The 25,272-nt window shown below is 50.2% G+C and overlaps 1 protein-coding gene across 1 annotated transcript in view; it reads right to left on the bottom strand.

Moving 5' to 3' along the window:
- Window positions 1-6,917: 6,917 nt before the first annotated feature.
- LOC146272223 (protein bassoon-like) overlaps window positions 6,918-25,272 on the bottom strand; it is a 66,317-nt gene continuing 47,962 nt past the window's right edge. The window contains 11 exon segments of the mRNA XM_084705272.1: window positions 6,918-6,958; window positions 7,216-7,362; window positions 7,749-7,767; window positions 7,769-7,855; window positions 7,983-8,131; window positions 8,438-8,977; window positions 9,441-11,544; window positions 14,357-16,255; window positions 16,355-20,920; window positions 22,139-22,481; window positions 22,596-23,104. Of these exon segments, the coding sequence (XP_084561398.1) occupies window positions 6,918-6,958; window positions 7,216-7,362; window positions 7,749-7,767; window positions 7,769-7,855; window positions 7,983-8,131; window positions 8,438-8,977; window positions 9,441-11,544; window positions 14,357-16,255; window positions 16,355-20,920; window positions 22,139-22,481; window positions 22,596-23,104 (10,404 nt within the window).

The raw sequence follows: 25,272 nt of genomic DNA, 5'->3' as shown, positions 1-25,272 counted from the left end.
CTAAGCTATGCTAATGCTCGATCCATATCCCCGTAAGGTGCTAACGGACGTGTTTAGAGGTCCAGGGTTAAGTGGGTCTCTGTCTCTCTGGGTCCTCACATCAAACACTGGTGGCCGTCTGCTCACTGTGTCTGAATTAGGGTTTATCTATAAAGGATATGGGGAACAGGATTTAATAGGTTTTGTAGTGTTTCCGTGCCACACTCGAGTTAATAGAGAAACACCCAGTGAAAGATAAGCTTTCTCCGTCTTTTATGTTGAGTGATTGGACCAACCAAGAAATAGCCAATTAACGTGAGCCCCCAACAAAATGGCCACCCTCCGACTAATACAGACACTATGCACTGGGGGAATGAAGAGGTTCAGACCAATTGCGTCGAAGGTTGATAGCAGCACAGACAGTTCACTGAAAGCTGAACACGAGAGGGCCCAGGTCAGCCAACGACACAGAGCTGATGAGGATGAAGCCAGGCAAACCCACATGCTTCAAGCAACACGATGGAGGTTCAAGACCGACAGTCTACACAGACTTTGGCAACGAGTCCCCCTGCGGGGAGGGGGGTGATGGGGGTCTAAACAACATGCCACAGAAAGAAAAAAGAAATCTAGTTCCATAGTCAGATCCGTACACACGTACAAGTTGCTAAGTACAAACAGTTCATAACAGTTTTTTTTTATGTTTCGGTTTCACAATTTTGTAGAATTTCTCGAAGTTAACAATGGTAACGGTAGGTAATAAACTGTGTATTATGAATCCTTTCCAGTTATTAAAATGAATCATTGCATAGAAAATTTTAATTGACAATTTCTTTCGATCACCTTGTGTGTGTGTGTGTGTGTGTGTGTTTGCATGCAAATTGAAAATGTGGTCTCAGGGTTTTAAGTGTGTGTGCGTGTGTGTGTGTGTGTGTGTGTGTGTGTGTGTGTGTGTGTGTGTGTGTGTGTAGCCCTGCGTGTCTATGCGCGCCAGCAGGTAGACAGGCATTAGTATTCAGTGTGTGTATGATGGTGTGGTTATGGATACACAACCCCTCCGTCATACAGCTGTACATTTACTGTTTATCCATATGTGGGTCTCCAACTCCCAATCTATCATTTTAATAACATTAACACCATTGTGCTATATACCATTTTCTGCATGCTATTGCTTTTAAAAATCAACAAGAAAATTAATGGAATGCAGGATCATATACGTGACAAACATAGAAAATTTAAATACAAATCGTTCATTTCTAACCCTAACCCTAACCAAAGGAAAAAAAATGAAAGAATAAAAATAACAGAAATATAAATACACGTAAACTCAGATAAGTAAATTACATGATCACTGATTTATGTACATACATTTGTATACAGTTGTGCAAAAAAATAAGGATGATATGGATATTTCAAAAACATAATGAGGTATACGAGTAAAAAAACTAAACAAACAAAAAAGACTGAATAAGGCTCTTTCTTTCAGAAAGAATCAGCAAAAAATGCACTACAAAGAAAAACATTAAATAAACACAACAAATAACAAGCAAACGAGTCCCTTAGTGCTCTGGGTTTGACAGGTGATGGCTTCTGGAGGCAGAGCCACGCTCCAGGCTCGTTTGGTTCTGTCTATCATGTGACTCTTCTGTCTGTCATGTGACTCTTGTGGGCACACTGGTAGATCCCCCCCCCCCCCCCCCCAACCTTGCAGTCCTCCAGTCTCCTGGCCTCTTGAAGAGGTGGTGGACAAAAAAAAAAGTTTCAATATGGGTTTACTTATTTTTTTATAATCATTATTGTGCGTGCATTCCCATGTCGTTTACACGTTTGCATTCGGTAAACATCAAAAACAAGTTGAGAAAATAATTACACATTCAAAGAAAGGGTCGTCTTTCCCCTACACTGGAATGTTGAAAGATCATAGAAACGAAGCATTCAAGGATTATAGAAGGGACAGTTGGATTATAGAAGGGACAGTTTGTTAGTTTGCTGTAGTGGTGGTAGGTCTCAGCTTCTCCTGGTAAGTGGTGTCGTAATTGTTCTCTCAAGTCTCTTTGGTACGAGTAAAACCTATGAAATGCGTGTATTTCTCATGTCTGTACCTCCTGTTTGTTTTCGTGGTGGTTTAAAAGGCCTTTTGAGATTAAAACATGTGGAATCAAACGATTCCTGTCAGACATGAACTCCTCAAATGTGAGTGATGTTCCCCTGATGCCCTGCAGAGGGCACTCTGAGCAAGCTGCCCTGCCTCGGTCACTCCCCTCTGCCTCCGTCTTGCAGCGCGACACTCCGGTTTGGAGACAGGAAGTGATCGTAGATGCCAGCCTTGATTCATTTCTCATGACGTTAGGAGGAGGAAGGAGTTTCAGGTAGAGGAGCCTCCTTCTGCTGCTTCTCTGAACTTGTTAGGAGTGTAAGGTTTCACTGAGGGATCTCTCTCCCTCTCTCTCCCTCCCTCTCCTTCTCACTCTCTTTCTCTCTGAGCTGGCATCTGCTCTTTCTCTGTCTCCTTCCATCCTTGCCTTTCTAGATGTTGAGGCAGACCCTGGTTCATCTAAGGAGGGAGAAAGAGACCAAACAATTACCATGGAGATCTCACAACATGAATGCTTTTCACATGCATGTAGATTGTGGGCTGAAATTGTGTGTTTCAGAGTTTGTGTGTAGGAGTGCAATGCTGTATCCTTAGATTACACCAGAGGCGTAGCCACGGCCTACCCAATTTGTTCTAAGGCCTACCCAAAAACAAAAATATCTCTGAAAAATTATGCACCGGGGGCCTGTTCCATAAAGACCGCTCAAAAAAGCTAGACTTAAAGTCCTAAACCAGACTTGAATAAGTTAAATTAGTCAAGCGGGGCTAAAGCGGTTCCATAAAGGCCAATTTCAGCTCACGCAGTCTTACTAATTCAATCAGATTTAAGATGTCAAGCTAATTGCGCGTGCACCCTATTCTTAAGAAGCCCGAGAGGTAAAACATGGATCATACAATCCACCACAGCAAAAGCAATGCACATGGCCATGTGACTTCTTCCAGAAAGAACGTTCCCTTTAAATTGTGTACAATGACAGCTCCCTCATCCACCGCTTGAATCAAAATAAAATGACACGCCTTGATTGACGTTGGTCAATCATGATAAGCTATGTAGGTCGAGGACCTTTTTAAACCTTTACTTTGTTGATTAAAAAACACCCTCTAAACTCATCTAAATTAACTTTTTTGACATTGTTTAAAATAAATAGCCTACTATTCGCTTGTATTCGCGATCTCTGGGTAGTGACCGAAAGAACGAGATCGCGAATACAAGCGGCCGAAATGAGCTTTCTCCGCAGGGTGTCCGGGCTCTCCCTTAGAGATAGGGTGAGAAGCTCGGTCATCCGGGAGGGGCTCAGAGTAGAACCGCTGCTCCTCCGCGTCGAGAGGAGCCAGCTGAGGTGGCTCGGGAATCTGATTAGGATGCCTACTGGACGCCTCCCTGGTGAGGTGTTCCGGGCACGTCCCACTGGGAAGAGGCCCCGGGGAAGACCCAGGACACGCTGGAGGGACTATGTCACTCGGCTGGCCTGGGAACGCCTCGGGGTCCCCCAGGAAGAGGTGGTGGAAGTGGCCGGGGAGAGGGAAGCCTGGGCCTCCTTGCTTAGGTCGTTGCCCCCGCGACCCGATCCCCGGACAAGCGGGAGATGACGACGACGACGAGCCTACTATTAATCAATACATCCAGTAGCCTAACTTTTTAACATGGTTTTTGTGTCGTGGAAATGGAGGGCGGATTTAGGTTTGTTTTGCATTTGTAAGCTACTGTGAACAATTATATTGCTATGATAATTTTACTCTGATAATTTAGATTTAAATATAGGCCTATGCCTGATCCCTAAACATTTGAAATCACAAACTAACATCCATACATTAACGGCTATGGTGTGTAGCCTATCAAAGCATTGTTCATCATTGTTTAATGCATTAGGCTAAATGTTGTAGCCTATGTAGGCTATTTAAGTTGATTTTCTATCAATGTTGAACATATTGAACTGATGAGGATAAGAAAATGAGAATAGCCGTGGTAAATCATCGTTTTCCCGTTGGGTCAGTGTTACAGGAAGGTCTGGTTAAGCATCAAGTCACGCTAAGCCTGACAGTTAGTCTGACCCTAACCAGACTAGTTTTGCAGCCTAAGTTGCCATAGTAACCGAGTTCGAACTACGTTGAGCTAGCTTTATGGAACTGAATGGACTAGAAATGAGTCCGACTAACTGACATAAGTCTGGCTTATTCGGTAAACTGGCTTTATGGAACAGGCCTCTGGTGCATATCGCAGAGTAAATAAGTAAAAAAACGGAAAAGATGCCCATCCATATTTTTCTGACCTACGCAAAAAGATTCTTCTGGCTACGCCCCTGGATTACACACAGACCTTGTTTGGTCAAATCTATTGCCAGGTTCCCAGTCTGACAGACCAGAGTGTTTGGGGTCAGTAGGTCTCTTCAGGAGATTAGTTTATCCCTGTTTTAATCGTGGAGATGTGAAAACCTCTCTTCCTATGGAGCCTGTGCACCACAAGAAAGAGGGAAAGCATTGTGGAGTGCTTTTGTCGCACATTTTAAAAAACGGACATGAAGTATGTAACATGGCCAGTGTTGTGGCCATGCTGCTACACCCTGGAGAGATCCACATAGCAGGGCTGGAGATGGTGCAGGTGTGCAGATAGACGTGTGAAAAGGCTGCTGTAACACACTGTAAATACCTCAGGGCCCGGGGTGTGCATATGGACCAAATCAAGTACTTTATGATAAAAATTGTATATACATTTTCTGTAAAGTGCTGACTAAACTGCAGCTGTGTCGACACGTAACAGTTGTGTCTACCTGCCCATAAACCACACCCACCATGACACCTCTCTCCCAGGCCACACCCTTTCTTAACAACGTTATCATCACCTTGAGATGGTCATACGCTGCCTCTCCCCTCCCTCTGTGACCTCACAGCTCCTCACAGCCAATCAGTGGGCCTGTGGGATTGGAGGTAATCCCTAGGGCTGAGCAGGGTTTGCCTGCTGCCCAGAGAGCCAGTGAGATGAGTTTATCTCCAGATCCCTCACTGGATCCCTGGGCAGGGACAGCCAGTCAGGGATGACTGGCAAAGCTGATGATATTACATCAAGAGTCACTAGGGTTACAACAGGATAGTCCCTTTACCACTGTTTAAGACAGTTTTGATATGGAGACTTATGGTGTGGCACTGTGTGTGTGAACGTGTGCATGTGTGTGCATGTGTGTGTACACATTTACTGTGTGTGTCTGTGTGTGTGTGTGTGTGTGTGTGCATGGGCAGAACATCAAAGCCACAGTTAGCCAGCTCACCCACTAGCTAATAATAGCCCACTGGTCATGACCCAGTTTCCAGGGAGGGAGAGGCTAACCCTTCCTGCTACATCCTTTGACATCCTTCCTGCTACATCCTTTGACATCCTTCCTGCTACATCCTCTTCCAAAGGTGAGACAACTCACCTGTGCATGCTACGAAGAATCCAGACATGACGCACGGTAGCAAAGGCCACAAATGGTAAACCACCAGTAACATGGATATAATGCATGTAGTAGTAGCCTACACACATACACATGCAGTCTCATAAAGACACACAGAGAGACACACAGAGAGAGGATGTAATCCTTGCTTACCGCCGGCAAAAACGGAGAAGCAGAAGTCTCTCTGTGATCGTCTGCTCATGCCTGAGGGACATCAGTTGTGACAAGGCCAGCCTTCTTTCAGAAGATCTTTTTCTCTCTTCAATCTTCAGGTTCTGCTTGGGGACCCCTGTGCTGACAAGGCAGTCACCCCTGCCCAACCCCCCTGAATCAATCCTTCCTTCCTGGGGAGTTCAGTATTGACGAGGCATCCTTTGATTTAGGCCCTGGCCGGCCAGAGAAAGAAATCAGTCAGAATATAGGATTAAAGCAACATAATGAGTCATCACTTCACCCCTGGCCTTTCATTATACTGAAGTGGATCTGAATGTTAATCAATGCAAATATGGCCCTCATATGTTATCAATGAACAGGGTGACAGGTAGTATCACGTTCTCACAGCCAGAAACGTCAATACAACCTGCTAACTGTCTGAAATACTACTAACGCTCTTAATAGTTTAAGATAAAACTTACAAAATGACTGAAATTGAATATTTTCAGCACAAATCCATGTAGCCTATGTGCTGAATGTGTCATTAGGTCGTGTGTCCTTATACTGTCTTTGTATAATGGTTCCAGCGTTGAGTATGACGCTGCCTATAGAGAAAGCGCTGCATTGAGCGTCTGCCTTTTGTCCCCTAGCTGAACATAGGCTATACTTTTCAGAAAGGCGCTGATGTCATCACTGCTTCTCCTTAGAATTTAGCTAGCCACTCAACATTCTGAGAGTTTAAAACCCCGTTAATGATTAGCTAATAGTTTAAGTTAGCCAAGAATAAAATATTGTTTAAGTTCTGTTGCTAACGACCTGACGAAGCGCTTCCCAGCTCGCGCACACTTACCGGCCTGAGACGCTATGTGGACAGGAAATGCCCCTAATCAATAAATTAAGTATTCAAAAAGTAAGTAAATTCTACACAGCACAAAAGGAAAGCAGAATACAAATTTCTGTGGTCTGTATACTCACTGATGCACTCCGAATCGCCCCCCACCCACCCCCTCCTTCCTCCGTCTTCCCTGTGGTTGTGTGAAATGTAGAGAATGCCAGAAACAGATTCATAGGTTTTTCCAGTACAAAGACTCCAATCTTCCTTCCTCCCTTCAACTCCTTGTTCCCTGGAGAAACATAAACAGAATTCATTATTTTTTTACCCACCACCAGCACATCAACACAAGGCGTTAGCCTAAGTGGAGTGGCCAGCATCCAACCATTGTGTCAACAAACAAATCCAGTTGATTTACCCTCCTCTCTTCAGTTCACCAGAATGAAGTGAACTTCTTGCCCAGGGCAGACACGGCTGTAGAGACACAGCAGAGAAACAACATCACACCTCATAACCCGTCAAAAATCAAACAAGATTGCTGGTGCAACAGAAGCTGTGTCAATAAAATACAACTCTGTTCTAAGACTCTGTATGTTCCACATTATTTGATAACAAGTCTACTACATGTTAGAAAAAGAACCAATCATGGTATACTGGCAACGTTTTAAGGTAATGTGGCCAGAAATATGTTTTTACAATTCACTTCAATCTGTACCACCTCCCTCCCTCACCGTCTCCTAGTTTGCCCGCCTGTTCTGCAGCGCCTCCTTGCAGGATCTTGCCCAGGACGCTATCCCCCTCAGCGGGGGGGGGTCCTGGTGGGGCGGCGCTGCCGATGCCGGCTGGCCTGCTGCCGATGCCCACAGGAGCCTTGGAGCCTGCAGGGACACAGTCATCACCAGGGACACAGTCATCACCAGGGACACAGTCATCACCAGAGAGACAGTCATCACCAGAGAGACAGTCAACACCAGAGAGACAGTCATCACCAGGGACACAGTCATCACCAGGGACACAGTCATCACCAGGGACACAGTCATCACCAGAGAGACAGTCATCACCAGGGACACAGTCATCACCAGGGACATAGTCATCACCAGGGAGACAGTCATCACCAGAGAGACAGTCATCACCACGGAGACAGTCATCACCAGAGAGACAATCATCACCAGGGAAACAGTCATCACCAGAGAGACAGTCATCACCAGAGAGACAGAGTTATGTGTGTGTGTGAGATAGAGAGAGGGGGGGGGGGGAGTCTCACCTATGCCAGTCAGGGGGGGGGGTGGCAGCCTTGGCAGGCTGTGCTGCTGCTGCTGCTGCTGGCTTCACCGCCCCCAGGGCTGATGCCGGAGCCACTTCCATTTTGGCCTGTTGTTATGAAACGAGGGGGATACCAACTTAGAAATGTTTTTTTCTAAAATATGGCATTACTCTTTACACGGACTACATTTCTAGGCTATGAACTTTTATTCTTCAGTGTTCTGGCTGTACTCACGGCAGTGGATGCAGGTTGAGCTGCAGCAGGTCCTGGGGCCCCTGGCTGTCTGCCCTGGGCCGGACCCTGGCCAGACTTGGCTTGCTGCTGCTGCTGGGGTGGCCCCACGCCTGCCCCCGGGCCCGGGGAGCCTGCGGCGGGCTGGGTCCCTCCAGGTGGGGCAACGCTTTGGGCAGGTTGGCTATGAGTCTGTTGCTGGGTCCTTGACTGGCCTGGTCCCTGCACTGCGTTCTGGTTCGGAGGACCCCCCTCCTGCTGCAGGGCCCCTGGCTGCCTGCCAGACTGCTGGGGCTGGCCCCCGGGGCGAGGCTGCCCAGCAGGACCCTGACCCTGACCCTGACCCTGACCCTGGCCTTGGCCTTGACCCTGACCCTGGCCTTGACCCTGGCCTTGACCCTGACCTTGACCCTGACCTTGACCCTGGCCCTGGCCCTGGCCCTGGCCCTGGCCCTGGCCCTGGCCCTGGCCCTGGCCCTGTGTTTGCTGCTGCTTTGGTCCTGCAGCAGGATCTTGTCTCCTGGAAGAGGAACCTGGCTGCCTCTGGCCCCGACTACTGGAGCCGTGGTGTTGTCCAGAGGCCGGGTCCCTGGAGAATTCCCCAGAGTCCCGGTGGCTGCCCTGGGAGGAGCGAGCCTCCGAGGCCCCCCTCCTGGGGGTGGAGGTTGAGCCGCGTTCCTCCGAGCGGCCGGAGGGGTCTTTGGGATGCGACCTGGAGGAGCGTGAGGGCCGGGGGTCCTCAGAGGAGTGGCGAGAGGAGTGTCTCCCCGAGCCGGCGCTGCCGTGGTGCCGGTGGTCCCGGGAGGAGGGCTGGCGGGGCTGGCCGTACTCGTCCTGGGGCCACGGCTCCTCCTCCGGGGGCTCGTCGTAGTCGTGGTAGGTGTGCTTCACGTTGCCACGCCGACCCGTTGAGGCGTGGCCGCCAGCGCCGTGGTGCCTGGAGCGAGCCTCTCTCGGCTTCTCGAACCAGTCTGTCTCCTCCTGGCCCAGGTGATAGGCTTGTCGGAGAGAGAGTGGTTATCAACACCTTCCTTCTGTTTCTGTCATGTGACATGTGGAGACATGCAGACTCAAGCCATGCAGAGCACTGGAAATAATGTCCATTAAGATCCCCAAAACGTGACAAGAAAAGTATTTCACAATCAAACGGCAAAAAAAATTATAAATGAAGAACGGAAGTTTTGTTTTTGTAAAATCAAAAAACATCACCATGTCACACGTAAAAAATTACAATAAATAAAGCATGCAAAAAAAAAAGCTAAAATTTTACAACACATAGGCAATTGTGGTTTTCATGCATTGGGCACAACATTCCCAGTCTTGTTCACCAGACAGGACTAAAAGTGTCACGTGACACTCTCAAGACTTCGACACAAGACATGCAGTTTGTGACAAGCAAAGGACGAAAATGACGACCGACACCCAGCAGTCAGGCAGCAGTCAGCTTTCAGCACCAGTTACCTTCGCTGTCTGAAACAGCGCAGTGCATGTCGTCGACCAGGTAAGGGTCGTCTGGCTTGTAGACATGACTCCTGGGCAGGTCCTTCATGTGATGATCCTGGACGTCCGGCAGCGAGTGGCTTGAGCCGTACTGGTTCCTCACATCGTTGGGGTCAGGGACCCCGGACCCTCGTCCAATCCCCACAGGCTTCCCCACCGGGCTGAGCGGGCTCTCCTCCTCCGAGTTTTGGGTCCTGATGGCCGGACGGCCCCCGCGGGCGTGGCTCCCTCTCTGGGACCGCTCCATGGCATCCCTCTCATAGGACTTGCTCCTGTAGCCTGGGGCGTCCCGGGATGAGATCTTGTCCATGCCGTATCCTGTGGACCTGGATCTGCCTGAGCCGTACGTCCTCTCCTCCTCCTCCAGAGCTTCCCTGCTGGAGCCGTAGTACTTCTGCTGGTCGTACACGTTCTTCTTCATGCCGTACGTGATGTCGTCCTGCATCTTCTTGGAGCGAGACACCACGGTGCAGCTGCCCCCGGTGGAGGTGGTCATGGTGTAGGACGCCAGGTCAGACTCCACGTCACGGGCCTCCTCGATGGGGGAGAACTTGGAGATCTTCTGCTCCATGCCCTGCTTGCGGTGCTTGCTGCGCTTGGACGAAGAGACCACAGCGGGAGCCAGGTTTTTCGACGGGTGCTTCTGGGTCCCGGAGCCGGTGCGCGTTCCCGGGTGTTTGTTGTAGTCGTCGTAGTAATAAGATGACCCACCGCTCACGGTGGCACTGGTTCGGCTGTCCACCGGCCCCTGCTGGTGATAGCCTGTGATGCCTGTGGGCCTGCCGTAGGCATCCACGGTCTCCTCCCCGTAAACTCCCCCGCGGGCGGGACCGTTCTCGCCCGCATAGCGTCCGACTGGATGGCCCAGGGCGTCAGTGGGCTGCCCTCCGCTGTCCTTGGTCAGCTCACTGATGTCGTCAATCATGACGTAGTTCCTGGGGATGTTCTGCTCCAGGTTGGAGGTGTAGAGAGCATCCGCGGCGTAGGCAGAGGTGGGGCTGTCCACCGAGTGTGTCAACCCCACCTCAGGGGGCCGATACTGGGTGTAGGCGTTGGGCACGGAGGTGGAGGAGTAGATGGAGCCGTAGCCTGCGTCTGGAGCCGACGTCGCTATGGATACCGAGGGATTGCTGATGACCTCATAGTTGGTGGGCAGCTTCTGCTCCAGATCAGCCAGGGACGTCTGCCTGGGCCTCTGGTGAACGCTGAGGATCTCTGCCTGGGGCTGAAAGGCCAGGCCTGGCCCGGGCTGGTAGGAGCTGTGGCCTGGGTAGGGCAGAGTCTGGCCTTGCAGGGGAGGAACAGGGTGTCCGTGCTGCTGCAGGCCCAGGTCTGTCTGGTAGGACGACTGGCCGTAGCCATGGGAGAAGCCTCCCTGGGTGGGGTAACCCGGGGGGTGGGGCTGGAAGGTGCCGGGCTGGGGCTGGGAGGCTGAGGGGTACTGAGGGGGCTGGAAGCCTATCTGCTGGTAGGCCGCTGTTGGCTGGGGGGTGGGCGTGGGCTGACTTTGGGGGTAGGGATAGGACATGTAGGAGGAGGTGGAGGGATACTGGGAGGTGCTGAGGTCGCTGGTGAACTGGCTGAGTGGCGCAGTGCTCGGCCTGGCCAGGTGACCGTTCCCGTCGAACGTCCCCGAGGCGGCCACCATCCTCAGGTTGTTGAGTTCGGTGTCCGACATGTAGTCCCTGGGGTCCCCCATGCAGCGCAGGTACGCCAGCTCTCTCCTCTCCCTCTCCTTCACCAGTGTCTCCTTCCTCTGGGTGATGCCCAGCTCCAGGTAGCGCAGCTTGGCGTCGATCTCCTTCTCCTCCTCCTCCAGCTCGGCCTGCTGCTTGCGCAGCTTGGTGGACTCCTGCTCCACGGCCTTCAGCTCGCTGAGGAGCCCCGCCTTGGTGACGCCCTGGGCGGGGCGAGGCATCCCTCTCGGCAGCATCCCTGGGGAGCCGTACATGTGGGACATGGCCGGGGTGACGATGGGGAGGGGGATCTCCTCCGGAGGGGGGCTGGGCAGGGTCCTCTTCACCTTCCTCATCAGAGAGTTCTGCTGCTGCTGCAGGGAGGACATCTGGAGGGAGCGGAGGCAGACACACCAGTACGATGTTAATCAGACTCATTGCACAGAGTGGAATAATACACTGTGGTTGTAGTTCCCCTTTTCTACTTGTCTCTTGAATTGTGTGAATAGGCTGCATAAGGCTGTCTATTTCAGAGAAAGCTTAGTGTTAATGTGAAGAAGAAGTTTTGCAATCCTGTGTTGTTTGACAGTTCTGTTCAGATGTTATTTAAATGTTATGGAAAAATAAGATGAATAATAATAAATTAATAAAAGTGTTATAAAAATATACTCAACGTGAAAATGTAACAATTCCTGTGGGATTCTATTTACATGAGAGAGAGAGAGAGAGAGAGAGAGAGAGAGAGAGAGAGAGAGAGAGAGAGAGAGAGAGAGAGAGAGAGAGAGAGAGAGAGAGAGAGAGAGAGAGAGAGAGAGAGAGAGAGAGAGAGAGAGAGAGAGAGAGAGAGAGAGAGAATGGTGCAGAGGCAATTATCTTTGCTTCAAGAATTCAGCTTTTTTGTTGCAATCTTATTCCAAGCATTACAGAATAAAAAATACAAAAAAAGTCTAAAAAACACCCCTCACCTTATAGCGTGCACTATGGAAAATAGAACAAATTGACCACAAAGTGGAACACAATTAGAACCCTCTTACTTACAGTTTAGGAGTTGTGTAGACCCATAGTGAATGGACTGTGTATCCATGACAGAGCCATATTCTCAGTAAAGATGTAAGGGAAGCGCCAATGAAGCCAAACATCTCTGAAATCCTCTTGTGATTTCTATGTGTCTGTTCCCAGGTCTGCCTTTACACCGAGTGCAGAGGAATCACACTACACTTTGACCAGCTGCTAACAAGCCAGAAGACAGCAGGACCGTGCCAGGATGAAGACAGCAGGACTGTACCAGGGTGCCTCCACACTGCTTGTTCCCCCTGGCTTCTCTGAGGGCATTGCCAGATTTAGAAATGGAAAGAATAGTATGGCAGGGAGGAGAGAGAAATAAAGAGATAAAGAGATAGAGAGATAAAGAGATAGAGAGATAGAGATGTAGAGAAAATGGGATGAAATGAGGAAAGGCCGGGGGAGAGAGAAGGGAATGGAAGGGAAGGGATGTGAGAAATATAGATGTAAAGAATGAGTGAATGGGATCTAAGGGGGAGAAGGGAGGTCCCATTAGGGAGAGCAAGGGTAGACAGCAGAAGAGCAGAAAGAAAAGTTACATAGAGAGAGGGAGAGAGAGAGAGAGAGAGAGAGAGAGAGAGAGAGAGAGAGAGAGAGAAAGGAATAGAGGTAGAAGCTGAGGGGGAAAGCAAGCAGGCTATAGAAATAGAAGAGGAGAGAGAGGAAGCTTTCCTGGTGCCTGGCATTGCCATCTGTTCTCCTGAGAACATTCTGTCACATATTTTGATGCCAAGCCCTGTGTGGTGCATCTGTGTTTTCACTCAAGACTCTCTCTCTTCACTACTGAACATCCTGCTCTCTCTGTTCTCTGGGACACCCTCCCATAAAATATGCATACACACTTACATAATTGTTGAGTGTTAACACATTGGAGACAAATATATAAGATCATCATGTATTGTTAAAACCAAGAGTTATCAATGAATATGACATATCCTCTTAGCCCTATTTTGGGGGGTGAGGGGGAGCGATGGGGGGGGGATTGTTTTAGACTGCTACACATTCCATATACCGTTGGAAAGCTACAATTCTTGTGATTCTATTGATGTAAACAATTTCAAGATCAAGTAGCAAACAGCAGGTACAATCAACGTCTTTGTCATTCCCAACAAAAATGGTCTGGTTACATTCCCAAAGGTCCAAACTATTTAACCAAGTATTTTGCCCAAAACAATGTATTACATCTATAAATAGCCATGAACTCTTATTGCATCATTCTAAGTTTTACGACTGATGCATCGCTCACTCACTCACACTCAATAATAACCTTATCAATAAGTTTGGCTCAATTCTGAATTTTCCAAAGGAGTCAAAATACCACTGCACTCTGACCTTTCTATTGACACCTCATTTGACCCAATAGGAGCTTGCATGTCCTGTCCACAGACTGTTAAAGCCAACCAGGTTAGCTCTGTCTGGGTTCAAAAACAAATTAACTCTGTGACCGTATAGCCAATGAAATTCTGAAGGTTGCAATATACAGGTTTGGGGGTAGAGTTGGAACTTTCCAACTTAAAAGTCCTCGTGCAAAATGGCTCACAGAAGCAGGCCTTTTTCTGCGTGAATCAGATAAAGCAGTCTAATGTGTTCATGCTTCAGTTGCTTTGTGTCAGCATACTAATGGGGGATTTGGATATGGGATATGAGAGCTCATAGTACCACCTTTCATTAGAGACAACAACTATGAAAAGTAATACCTTTTTTATCCTAAGTATTTGACCTTGGTTTACCAAGAGTACTTTTGGAGTCTCCAAAGGGCACGTATAGAAAACACCTGAATGTACCCTCAGAAAAACATGTGTAAAACATTTATTGTGGTATTATATTCAACTTTTGACTTGGACTAGTTAAGTCTTCATGCTGTGGTCCCATCGTGTCTTCCAGCTAATACCTCCCACCTAAAGGTATCTGCAGGCCTTTGTATGAAAAACTAGATTTAGGTGGAACAAGAACCTTTTTATTTCATTGTCTTCAAGCTTCTAGTACTCAAAACGAGTTGCACTTAGAGGGATTCTGACAACAGGGAAAGAACTTCAGAGTGTCAGCTTTCAAAAGAGACCACAACCATGCATGTGTTTGACAGGATTGTTGAGAGGATAAAAAAAGATAAGTACATAAAAATGATGCTAAATGACATACCTGAGTGTTGGAGAGCGCCTGCTGATGGTACGGGGAAAACCTGTTCTTCGCCGAGTCTTCCGAGGTGGGGCTGAGGGGCTTGGGGTCTGACATGGAGCGCTGGACACTCTTGATGGGCCTGGGGAGGGTCTGGTGGCGCTGGGGCGACTCAGCAGTAAAGGCCTTCTGCTGGGGCGTGACGTGGGCCTTGTTGAGCTTCTCCTGGGAGGCGAACGTGGTCTCCAGCATGCGGTGCGGAGACAGTGGGGAGACGGGGGAGTACAGCACCTGCGGAGACTTGGGAGGCTGGCGGGACGGAGATTCGTTCTGCTGGAAACCGATTTCCAGGGGGTCTGGCTTCCGTCTCTCGAACTTGGCAACCCCCTGGAGACGCGTGGAGGCCGGATCAGTTGGGGAAGCACCCACCATTTGTAGACTGGTGGAGTATGGGCTGATGGTGGTGGGCACGCTCAGCTGAGGGGCCACAACGCCCTGAGACTGGGCCTCTGGGTCAGTCTGGCAGGCCAGGCTCTCTCCTCTCTGGGTCCTCTCTGGAGCTGAGATGTAGTGGAGCAGCTCCACCTTGTTGCTCTCAGCCATGGTGATGTGGATTGCAGGGGAGACCCGGCCTAGCTGCTCTGTTTCAGTCTGGCAAGAGGAGTCATTGGTGGTCTGAATGGCAATGCTAGAGGAGGACACTTTGGAGGAACCATCCGGTTTGTTCTCTGCGCTGGAGTCAGAGTGCTTGGCAGGGCGGGAACGCCGGCGTCTCACTGGCTGCTCCCACTCCGCCTGGTCCTCGTCGTCTGTCTGGACACTGCAGTCTGCTATGCGTCTGGTACGCCTGCGCCGACTCATGTACCTGTCCTCGCCGTCCTCATCGTCTGTTTGAACACAACTGTCTGTAATCCTCCTCACTGGCTCCTCCTCTGAGCCGTCTCTCAGCCGAGGCATTGAGTTCTGCTTCTTCATGACCCTGGATTCTGACTGATCGTCGCTCCTCAAAGACATCTCAGAGGCGGAGCTGGAAATGGGCCTCGCGGCCACCACAGCCTGGACCACCTGGCCGTCCTGCCAGAACTGGACACTCTGACCGTCTTGCTGGATCACTCGCCCGCTCTGGTCACAGATTATGAAACCTTGCGGAGTCGCTCCCCCCCCGACCACCATCCCCTGTATGGCTCCTTGGGCCGTTGTTGCTGCAGCTGCAGCGGCTGCAGAAGCTGCAGCCGCCTCTGCTGCAGCGGCCACCGCTGCAGCCTCCACCACTGCGGTCTTCTGCCTCTTCTGCTCCTCCAGCTGCTGCTGCAGCTGGTGCTGCAGGGACTGGATCTGGTCGAGCTGCATCCTCTGCTGGGCCAGCTGTTCTCTCTGCATGACAAGCTGTGTTTCCCTCTCTGCCTGCTGCTGCTGGAGGACTTGCTGCTTGATGGTCTGGAGCTCCTGGATCTCACGCTGCACGATCAGCTGTTCCTTCTCCCTGTGCCGTTGCAGCTCCATGCGGTCTCTCTCCAGCTCCTCATGCAGGCGCAGCTGGCGGAGCTTTTCCAGCTCCACGCGCTCTCGCTCCAGCTGCAGCATCTGCTCCTGCTGCTGTCGCAAACGCTCCTCTTCCTTCTCCTTCTCCAGGTCGACAGGAGCCGCAATGGTTGTACTGGCTGCCGATAGAGGAGCACCTTGGGAAGTAGATTGGGGCTGGGACTGGGGCTGGGGCTGGGACTGGGGCTGGACCAGAGCTTGGGGCTGGGCTGGAGCTTGGGGTTGTGGTTGAGTTATTGATTGAGGCTGAGATTGAGTTTGAGTCAAGGATAGAGCTTGAGTTTGAACTGGTAGCTGTTGAGTTTGCTGTTGGGACTGTATCTGTGCTTGCATCTGGGACTGTATCTGCACTTGCATCTGTGACTGTATCTGCGCTTGCATCTGCTGAGTCATTTGAGGTTGAGATTGGGCCTGAGGGACTAATGGAGACTTATGTATCTCACTGTTTGCAGGAACTCCTGTGGATTGAATTGGCATTGCAGTAGTGCGAACACCAGCCACTGGTACATTTTGTGTGCCCAGTTGAGTAACGGGCTGCGCTGGTGGAAAGGTTGCAGAGGTGTGTGCCGCTATGGTTGCTGAAGGCTTCCCTAGGTATACTGGAGCCTCCTGACTGGAGGTACTAGCGTCAGCGACACTGTCAGGCCCGAAGGCTACTGTGGGGAATTGGTTAGTGGAAGAAGGGTACCGGTAGGGTCCCTGTGTGGACAGAGGCATCCTTGGGGTCACTTGAGGCAACCTGGTGAGGCTGGCCAGTGGTACAGCAGTCACACCTGCAGGATAAGGCCGGTATATTCCCCGTGGCATGGGGTGCAGAACAGAGGAAGGCTGGGTGGTAATTGGCAAGGTAGAGGCTATAGGGGTGTTGATGGTTGAGTACATCATTCCATCAGCTCCTCTTATAGCGGTGGGGTATAAGGCCCGTATACTTGCTTGTCTGGCATTTATCAGATTGGTTAGGGCATGGTTATGTGATGTGGGTCTTCCATCTGGGCCATACAGTAGGCTGGCTCTTATTGATGCTAAGCTTTGCTGTAGATGTAGCCTTCCTGCAGGTCCTGCACCTCGTCCTGCACCAAACTGCATCATTTCAGGGCTGTTAGCATACCGGTTCCCAAACTGGTCCATTGAGTTGAGAGCTGCACACATCCTGCTGATCTCTCTTGCAGTTGTGGCACTGTACTGGGCCAAGCTGGAGTCCTGTACACCTGCCAGCTCACGAGGACCGTAGCCATACTCTGCATTGATGTTGGACATGGAGCCGTATCTCCTCAAGGGGAGTGGAGGGCCTGCCACATCACCTGTTTGGCGCAGGTCAGTGTAGGATCCATACTGTCCCATGCCAAGATACCCACCCTGATAGGCCTGATTTATGGTGCTCAGATCCACGGCCAAGTCCCCTGGATCGGTCCTCTGATAGTACTGAAGCGCTGCATCTGTTAGTTTGTTGTCAGACAAGGTGGGTTGAATCCTTTCTGGATGAGGTAAGGTGAATGATTTTCGTTCTTCTGGCATCCCTGGCATGCCTGCTACCTGGTAACCATCTGTTCCAGGTAGTCCAGCCTGTTGTTGCGCCTGTTGTAGCTGTTGGTGGCCGGTGTAATGCGGAGCAGGGGGAGGGCGGGACACTTGGGAAGGATCAGTGGTTGGGGTCTTGTCGGGTGTTGCTGTTGTGGACTTTGGAGCAAAGGACCCGGCACAGCTACCGCCAAAGGGGAGTTTGTACACAACGTCGCAACAAGCCACTTGGTTCTCAGGTTTGATTGGCCCGGTGAGATCCAAGACTTGGGGTGGAGGAGGAGGTAGAGGCTCCTCTCGTTTCACCAGCTGAGAAACTGTGGCCCCTTGTGACGAGCTGCTTTCATCCAGCTGCACCATCATAACATGGGGCTTGCCTGTGGACAGGTTCATCACCGTGGGCTTGTTCTTTAACTCTAAAGCCACCCCTCCATATATGTCATGTGTACTGGTGTTTTGAGTAGCTCCTGCAGCTGGTTGTGGAGGGAGGGGAGATATTCTAGGAATGGCACTGACACTTACTACAGGTTGGGTAGTGCCAGTGCTCGTCTGACTCACTATAAGGTCTTTCTTCAGCAACAACGGTTGGACTTGGTTGGCCAGATTGTAACGAGCAAAGGATGACTGTTGGTGCTGCTGGAGCTGCTGCTCCAGGAGCTGCTGCTGCTGTAGAAGCTTCTGCTGTTGCAGCTGCAGCTGATGCTGCTGGATGCCAAGGTCCTCCAGGCACGCATCGATTTTGGGAATGGACGGATCTGTGACAGGAGGTTTTGTTTGGGTCAAACACACAGCTGCTCCCACTCCTTGCCCAAGATCCATGCGGTTTTGGAGAGGATCCCCGTAGACCACTGGCTGCTTGGGCTGGGATATGAACATCGAGGCTGCGACTGTGACACTTACTGTTGTCGGGGTTGACACTGCCACATGTGGCTGCTCTTGTGCATTCAGGTTCATGATGAGAGGCTGCACAGCTGTGTGTCTACTGGAGGTCTGCTCCGACCCCAAGGAGTACCTCCTTGTGTCAGTCGCTAGAGATGTTAGATCCATGCCCTGATCTGTCATGATGATTGGGGTAGGCTTCAATGGGGCTCTCAGATCTACCACATTCCCGCTAGGGTGCATTTGGCTCTGTTCTACAACCCTTGATGTGCCAGGGACATTGGAGATCCTGCACAAAGAAATATTTTCCATAGACATGGAGCCACGACTGTATGTGGTTGTGCTGGTCACTGTGCTCATACCGACATTCACCCTCTCTGCTGTTTGGACCCTCTGCAAGGCATGTTGAGGCGATTGCTGTGATTTCTGTGGGGACGTCGGCGAGCTTGTTGAGGGGGTCTGGGCACAATATAAGGGCTGGCGAATCACCTGTGTTGGTGAGGACAGAGGAGATGTTGAGGAGTTCACAGTCAGGGGCTTGGCAGGAGAGGTGGTTTCAGACCCCAGGGTTATCACCATCACCGGTGAATCTTGGGAGGACTGCTGCCGTGCAAGGCGGGGTGACACTGCCCTCTGAGGGACTCCGTGGGGTGGTATAGGGGAGGTCAGGCTACCAGCGCTGCCTTGGGAAGACAGCGCTTGGCCCCTCGCACTAGTGGGCCTGGGCGACTGGGCGTGAGTGGGGCTTTGTGTGGGGGAGACTGAGGGGGAAACTGGTGGGCTGGGGCCTTTGAAGTAAGAGAAGACTTTGGATGTGAGGGAGGATGCTCCGGGGTCCTGGGGAACACCCTGAGCTGCCACGCTCCCAGCTGGCCGTGACTGCGCCTGGGACTGGCTTGTAGTTACATGGGTGGGGGAAGTTGTGGCTGCACTATACACCCCATACGATGCTATCGTGGTAGAAGGGGGAATGACACCTCCTATTTTGGCGGTCTGGGTCCTCATCCTGTCTTGGGTTTCTTTTGATAGATGCTGAGTTACACGAATCCCGGGGATTCTTGAGTCACTTCCAGAGAATGAGACAGGAGCAGCTGTTTGAGTGGGGCTGGAACCAGGGGTTAAAACTGTTCCTGTTTCTAGGTGTTTCCCAGCCGGCTGTGTAGCCCCAGATGGCTGTCTTGGGTGTGTCTGCTGCTGCCTCTGCATCATCTCTGCTTTCCTCATCATTTCCTCGTAAACCTCCTCTGCACTTTTTAGCGTCTTGTCTGATGGGGAAGTGGCTGTGGGTCGTTCTGTGGGGGAGTAGATCGACGTGAAGGTTGGCAAGTTGTACTCACTCCCTGACTTGTAGAGCTTGGAACCCAACATTTCAAACCCTTCGGCCTCAGAATCCATGGAGGGGGAGTACTCAGAGCAGGACGACCTGTGCAGCTCCTCCATCTCGGCCGCCTGTCTCAGCTCCTCCGTGGGGGAGGCATCCTCGATGGGGGAGAGGTTGCTTGGGGGAGTCTTGGACCTCTCTCTGCGTCTCTGGGCCCTCAGCTCCTCCTTGTCTCGTTTGGTCTTCCTGGCAGTGCTGCGGATCCTCTGCTGCTCCAGGTCTCTCATCTGCTCCTGCTCTCTCAGAAGCTCCTCCTCCTCCCTCAGCTCGTCCTCCTCCGACGAGTCCTCAATGGTTGGCAGCAGGGGGCCGTGGGAGCGGTGCCGGGCCTTCCTCTGCTGCTTGGCGTCCTCCAGCCTCTGCCGGCGGCTGGGGCTGCTGTCGCTGTCATCTTCCATGGATGACACAGATGTGGGAGACGTTCCGGAGGTATAGCTGGGAGTGGTGGCGGGAAGGGTGGAGGAATATTCGCCCCTGGACCTTTCCTCTGGCGACCCAGTCAGACTTTCCATCTCCAGCTCTGGTTCTCTCAGATCGTGCTCAGTGCCGAGTTCCATTTCGCGGTTGTAGCTGTTGGTGTTGTTCAGCTCGATGGTCTTGAACCGCCGCAGGCCTCCCTGGGAAGCCATCATCCCGTCGTCATCGGCACCATCAGCCCCTTTGGTGTCCTCCTCAAAGCTACTGGAATGCTGAGTGAGACGTCGTTTCTCTTTTGCCAGTTCCCCGCTGTGCTTGTGTCCTTTTTTTGTTTTCTGGTGCGCATACCCTTCCACCCCTTCCACCCCTTCCAGCCCTTCCAGCCCTTCCAGCCCTTCCAGCTCGTCCTCGTCCGCACTCATTTCCATGATCTGTCTCCTCATGAACTCCTCGTCCGTCAGCTCCTTGTGTGACTTCTTCTGCCTTGGCGGGAGAGGCGAGAGGCCGCTCTCACTGCTGTCTTCCACGTAGTCGTGGCGGAGCTTACAGCTGAGCTCGTCCGACGACTCGTCCCTGGCAACCTCCTCGTCAGAGTTGTAATCCCGGCCATCTCCAATGGACAGTGAGTGAGGCCTCTCCTCCCTATGCCGGTCCGAAGTGGTCTTGGATTCGAGGAGAGGACGCATAGAGCTCTCCAGCTTGGTGATCTCGGAGGGGCTGGAGGCTCCTTTCTCGTTCAGCTTCATGCCTTCTTCACGGATCTGTCCGGTGATCTCACCTTGGGAGCTGGAGATCCCATCGGAGGAGTAGCCGGTATCGCTCAGGCTCTGAGTGCTGGACTTGTTGGAGTCCTGAGGTAAAAGAGAGAGAGAGGGGGGAGGGAAGAGAGAGAGAGGGTGAAGGAAGAGAGAGGGGGGAGAGAGAGAAAGGGGGAGGGAAAGAGAGGGGTGAAGGAAGAGAGAAAGGGGAAGAGAGAGGGGTGAGGGAAGAGAGAGAGAGACGGAGGTCAGATGCATTACTGCTGGCCTCTGTGTTCTGCGTTCATTCATGGCATCACTGCTCGCTTTCTATCCCATCACTTTTCCAAACTCTTTCACTTTTATCTGTTTTTTTTCACAGATGATAGGGCTTTAGAATTTAACTACCGAATTTAACTACTACATACATTCAGTCAGTATTCTTGCAAGGTGTTAGAAAATAAGCACTTTGCATTCAGTCATTGACAAATCACAAAGACAAGATATTATGTACACACAGGTGACACAATGCGAATTTAAGACAAAGAATAAAGCAAACAAACAACAACAGTTTAACAAACCAAAAAACATTTTGGATACATGCTTGACTGATTTGTCTTTTCATTTGTCCTTATCATACATTGAAAAATAATGGTAGAGAATGAACATCATGCAAAAATAAATCTAAATTCTTAAATAATGATGTAAATGATGTTGTTGCGTGTTTCACTTTGACTCAACAGATCAAGGATGACTGTGTTGCTGGTGCACCAACATGCCTCCACACAGTCACCTGGTACACAGCTAGGGAATGGATGGATGGGGGGATGGATGGAGCCAACAGATGGATGGATATATGGAGTGGACGGATGGAGGGATGGGAAGGGGGGCAGGACGGTGGTAACAGTGATGATTCACCCTGATGATGATGATGATGATGATGATGATGATGATGATGATGATGATGATGATGATGATGATGATGATGATAAAGGATTGCAAGGGATGTTGTTGATGTGCAGTGATGAAGAGCCTTTATCATACAGGATGAGTATGTGATGAATTATAAAGGAGGAATTATGATGAGGCATGAAGAACTAAATTATAAATGATGAAGATGATGATTTGTGATGGTTGATGATGAGCAAGATGACCGTGCTGGTCATGGGGATGAGTCAGCAGGAGGATGATGAGTGATGAAGATCATCCAACATCTAAAAGACCACAAAGATGAAGATACCCCCGGCTGATAACAAAAACACATCCGTCAAAAATCAAAAAGACAACAAACAAAGAAGAGTGGTAGAGGTGAGAAGGTAGCAGGCAGCTCACTTCATGGTGTCTTGACTTCTGGGAGTTGTCAGTCATCTTCTTCTGTTCTTTTACCTCCAGACCTCCCTTCTTGGGTGTGGCTTTGACATCTGCATCCTTCTGAGATTTAGTTGTGACTTTATTCTTCTCCTGGCCCTGCTGGGGTTTGCGGTTCTGGCTGGTACCGGAGGGTTTAACCTGGGGTGTGGTCGTCTTAGCAGAGGTGGTTGTAGTCTTGGCCTGGGTGGTTCCAGCCTTGGCTGGGGTGGAAGCTGCCTTACCAGAGATGGGCTGGGCAGGGCCCTTGTTCTGGCTGGAGGGTTGGACTGGACCCTTGGTCTGGGCAGGGCCTTTACCCTGGGCGATGGTTTTGGTGGTACCCTTGGGTTGTGAGGAAGGTTTGTTTGTACCGTTGGGGTGGGAGGAAGGTTGGGTGGGGCCCTTGGGTTGAGGGGAGGGTTGAGGGGAGGGGTGGGTGGGGCCCTTAGGTTGAGGGAAGGCCTGGGCTGGGCCTTTGGATTGGGGGAAAGGTTGGGCTGGGCCTTTGGATTGGGGGGAAGGTTGGGTGGTGCCTTTGGATTGGGGGGAAGGTTGGGTGGTGCCTTTGGATTGGGGGGAAGGTTGGGCTGGGCCTTTGGATTGGGGGGAAGGTTGGGTGGTGCCTTTGGATTGGGGGGAAGGTTGGGTGGGGCCCTTGGGCTGAGGAGAGGGGTGGGTGGGACCTGTTGCTTGGGGGCAGTCCCCTGGCTGTTTGGCTGGGGAGGGAGGGCCACTTACTTGGGCACCTGAAGGTTTCTGTTGCTGTTGGGGGCCTGGTGGCCTAAGCCCTGCTTGCTGATTGGGCCCCCTCTGCTGAGGTGATTGTTGATTGGCTGGAGCTGGGTGGCGTGGGGATCCCATTGGCTGAGGAACAGGGGGTGTGGCATCACCCAGGCTCCCGGACAACGCTCTCTGGGTCTGGCAGTTGAGACAGAGCCATTCTTTCTTCTGAAAAACACAAAAAATCTAATCAGAAAATGCAACGTGTACACAAAATACACTTCTGAAGGCAGTAAACTACAAACAACACACACATTCACATAAACCAAACTCTCATACACACACATTCATATGCAGAAAACAAACTCATACACACACATTCATTAATGAACACACAAAAACTCATATACACAAGCACACACCAAAACCGTCTTATTCAACACAATATAATGGAAACATTTGCCTTCATAAATCAGTTGCCTTAGGCCTAAAGAAGGTTATGTGGATCACTGCTGGTAAAGCAAGTTGTGTAGAAGGTTATGTCACTCCTGGTAAAGCAGGTTGTGTAGAAGGTTATGTCACTGCTGGTAAAGCAGGTTGTGTAGAAGGCTATGTCACTGCTGGTAAAGCAGGTTGTGTGGAAGGCTATGTCACTGCTGGTAAAACAGGTTGAATTTGACAACAGCCTCCAACGTTTTGGCAGTTCTGTTTCGGTCCCTAACCCTAACTCTTTCGTTGGCTGAGCTGAAATAATGTGTTCAAGCTCAGCTGTGATGTTCTGTATAGGAAAGACTCAACTCTGGCAGTCTGCCAAACACAGTCAGGGCTCTCAACAAGCAATATGCTGACTCTGAACAGAGTGGACAAGGTGCCCAACACTGACCTCAATGCTGATATGAACAAAGCTGGGTCGGGCAACATGTGTGACAGAAGATGGCTGAGGTGAAAATCTGATATCTTTAAGGGGCATAATTACATTTCTGGCCATGAGAGAAGCTCATAAAAACAAGTGACCTCAGTCCAAAGTACAGAGTTCAGAGTACTTTTACTTTTACACAATACAACTAAGATGAAGCCAAAGATGAGATCTTTATAAAATATAAAATATATTTACAGATACTGTATATACAACTTTTGGTTTGCAATGAATTGGAACTATATTACAACATATAGACTGAGGGCCCTACCTTGCACCCAGCGCAATTGACTTTGAACACCGACGCATGTATCATTCTGTTTTTGCAATCAACGCACAGCGGACTTTTCCCTCCACAGACGCACGTCGGTGAATTAGGGAATGAACTTACACTCCTTGGGGCGGTTCAGGGAAAAAAGGAGGCGTATTCCGGCGCAAACGTTCCCCGGTGCTATTTTGCAGTTTCAGAAAACAATTCCACCACTGACCAGGAAAAACGTAGTTTAAAGTCGGTGGTGCGTTATTCAGGTGCTATTTTAAGGGCGCATGCTTAGCCATAACGGAGTGTGTGCATAACGCACATCCATTATGATTCTCTCATCTACACAGATGCAGTAGTTCCCATTTTTGCAAACCATAGGCCTACATAATTACACATTTACCCAAATTATTCAGGCTAATTGCAGTAATGATGGATCAAACCTGTTTGACCAATAGTGGCAAGGCACATAGATATATTGATTTGATTCACATGACGTCACTGTAGCTTTGCGCCGCCATCTTACCTACTGAATTGGCCTTAGAAATGCCTAACAATGTGCCGTGCAGTTGGCTGCAACAACAGCTGAAAGAGGAACCCGGACTGGTATTTCATCCTATACCAAAAGATTAAAGGCAGATTCTCCTACTATTGTTTAAATGGATAGCATAATAATAGTTGGAGTCGTAGATCTTCTGTAAACCTTCTGTAAGCCTTGTTTCCCTTCCCTTCATGTTCTTCCAATGTAAACATCTCAGGGATCGACACATCTCATCCGCTTTTCCGGGACAAGTGGATGTTTTTGTAGGGCAAGTGGAAGAGAAATGTACTTGCCCCACTGAACAAGTTATACCTCAAACATAATAAAATGCCATGTTACTTAATGTTATGTGCAGTGCCACTCATTACGTCTATTTAACCGATTTTAAAGTTGCTAACTTTATTGCTCTGTTTCGGTTAAGTTGATAATTTCATCTCGGTGAATTCTGCTCCAAAAAGGTTGAGGAGGAAAGACTTTAAGAGAGAATGCGATTCCCCATTGATTTATCGCATTAGAATTTTGATTTGGGTCACGAAAGTCTTGAAATTTGAGTGAGAATGCATCGCCCGCATAATAGGCGACAGCCATGCCTTGACCTGCCGTGTTTTGACATAGCCTCAGCGTTAGACTCAAGGCCAATCACAGCCAAGGGGTATCCGTAAAAAGACGCACAGACAGAC

Source organism: Hypomesus nipponensis, chromosome 9, assembly GCF_054491055.1.
Source record: "Hypomesus nipponensis isolate SF chromosome 9, ASM5449105v1, whole genome shotgun sequence".
NCBI lineage: Eukaryota > Metazoa > Chordata > Actinopteri > Osmeriformes > Osmeridae > Hypomesus > Hypomesus nipponensis.
This window is presented reverse-complemented; position numbering and strand designations above follow the sequence as displayed.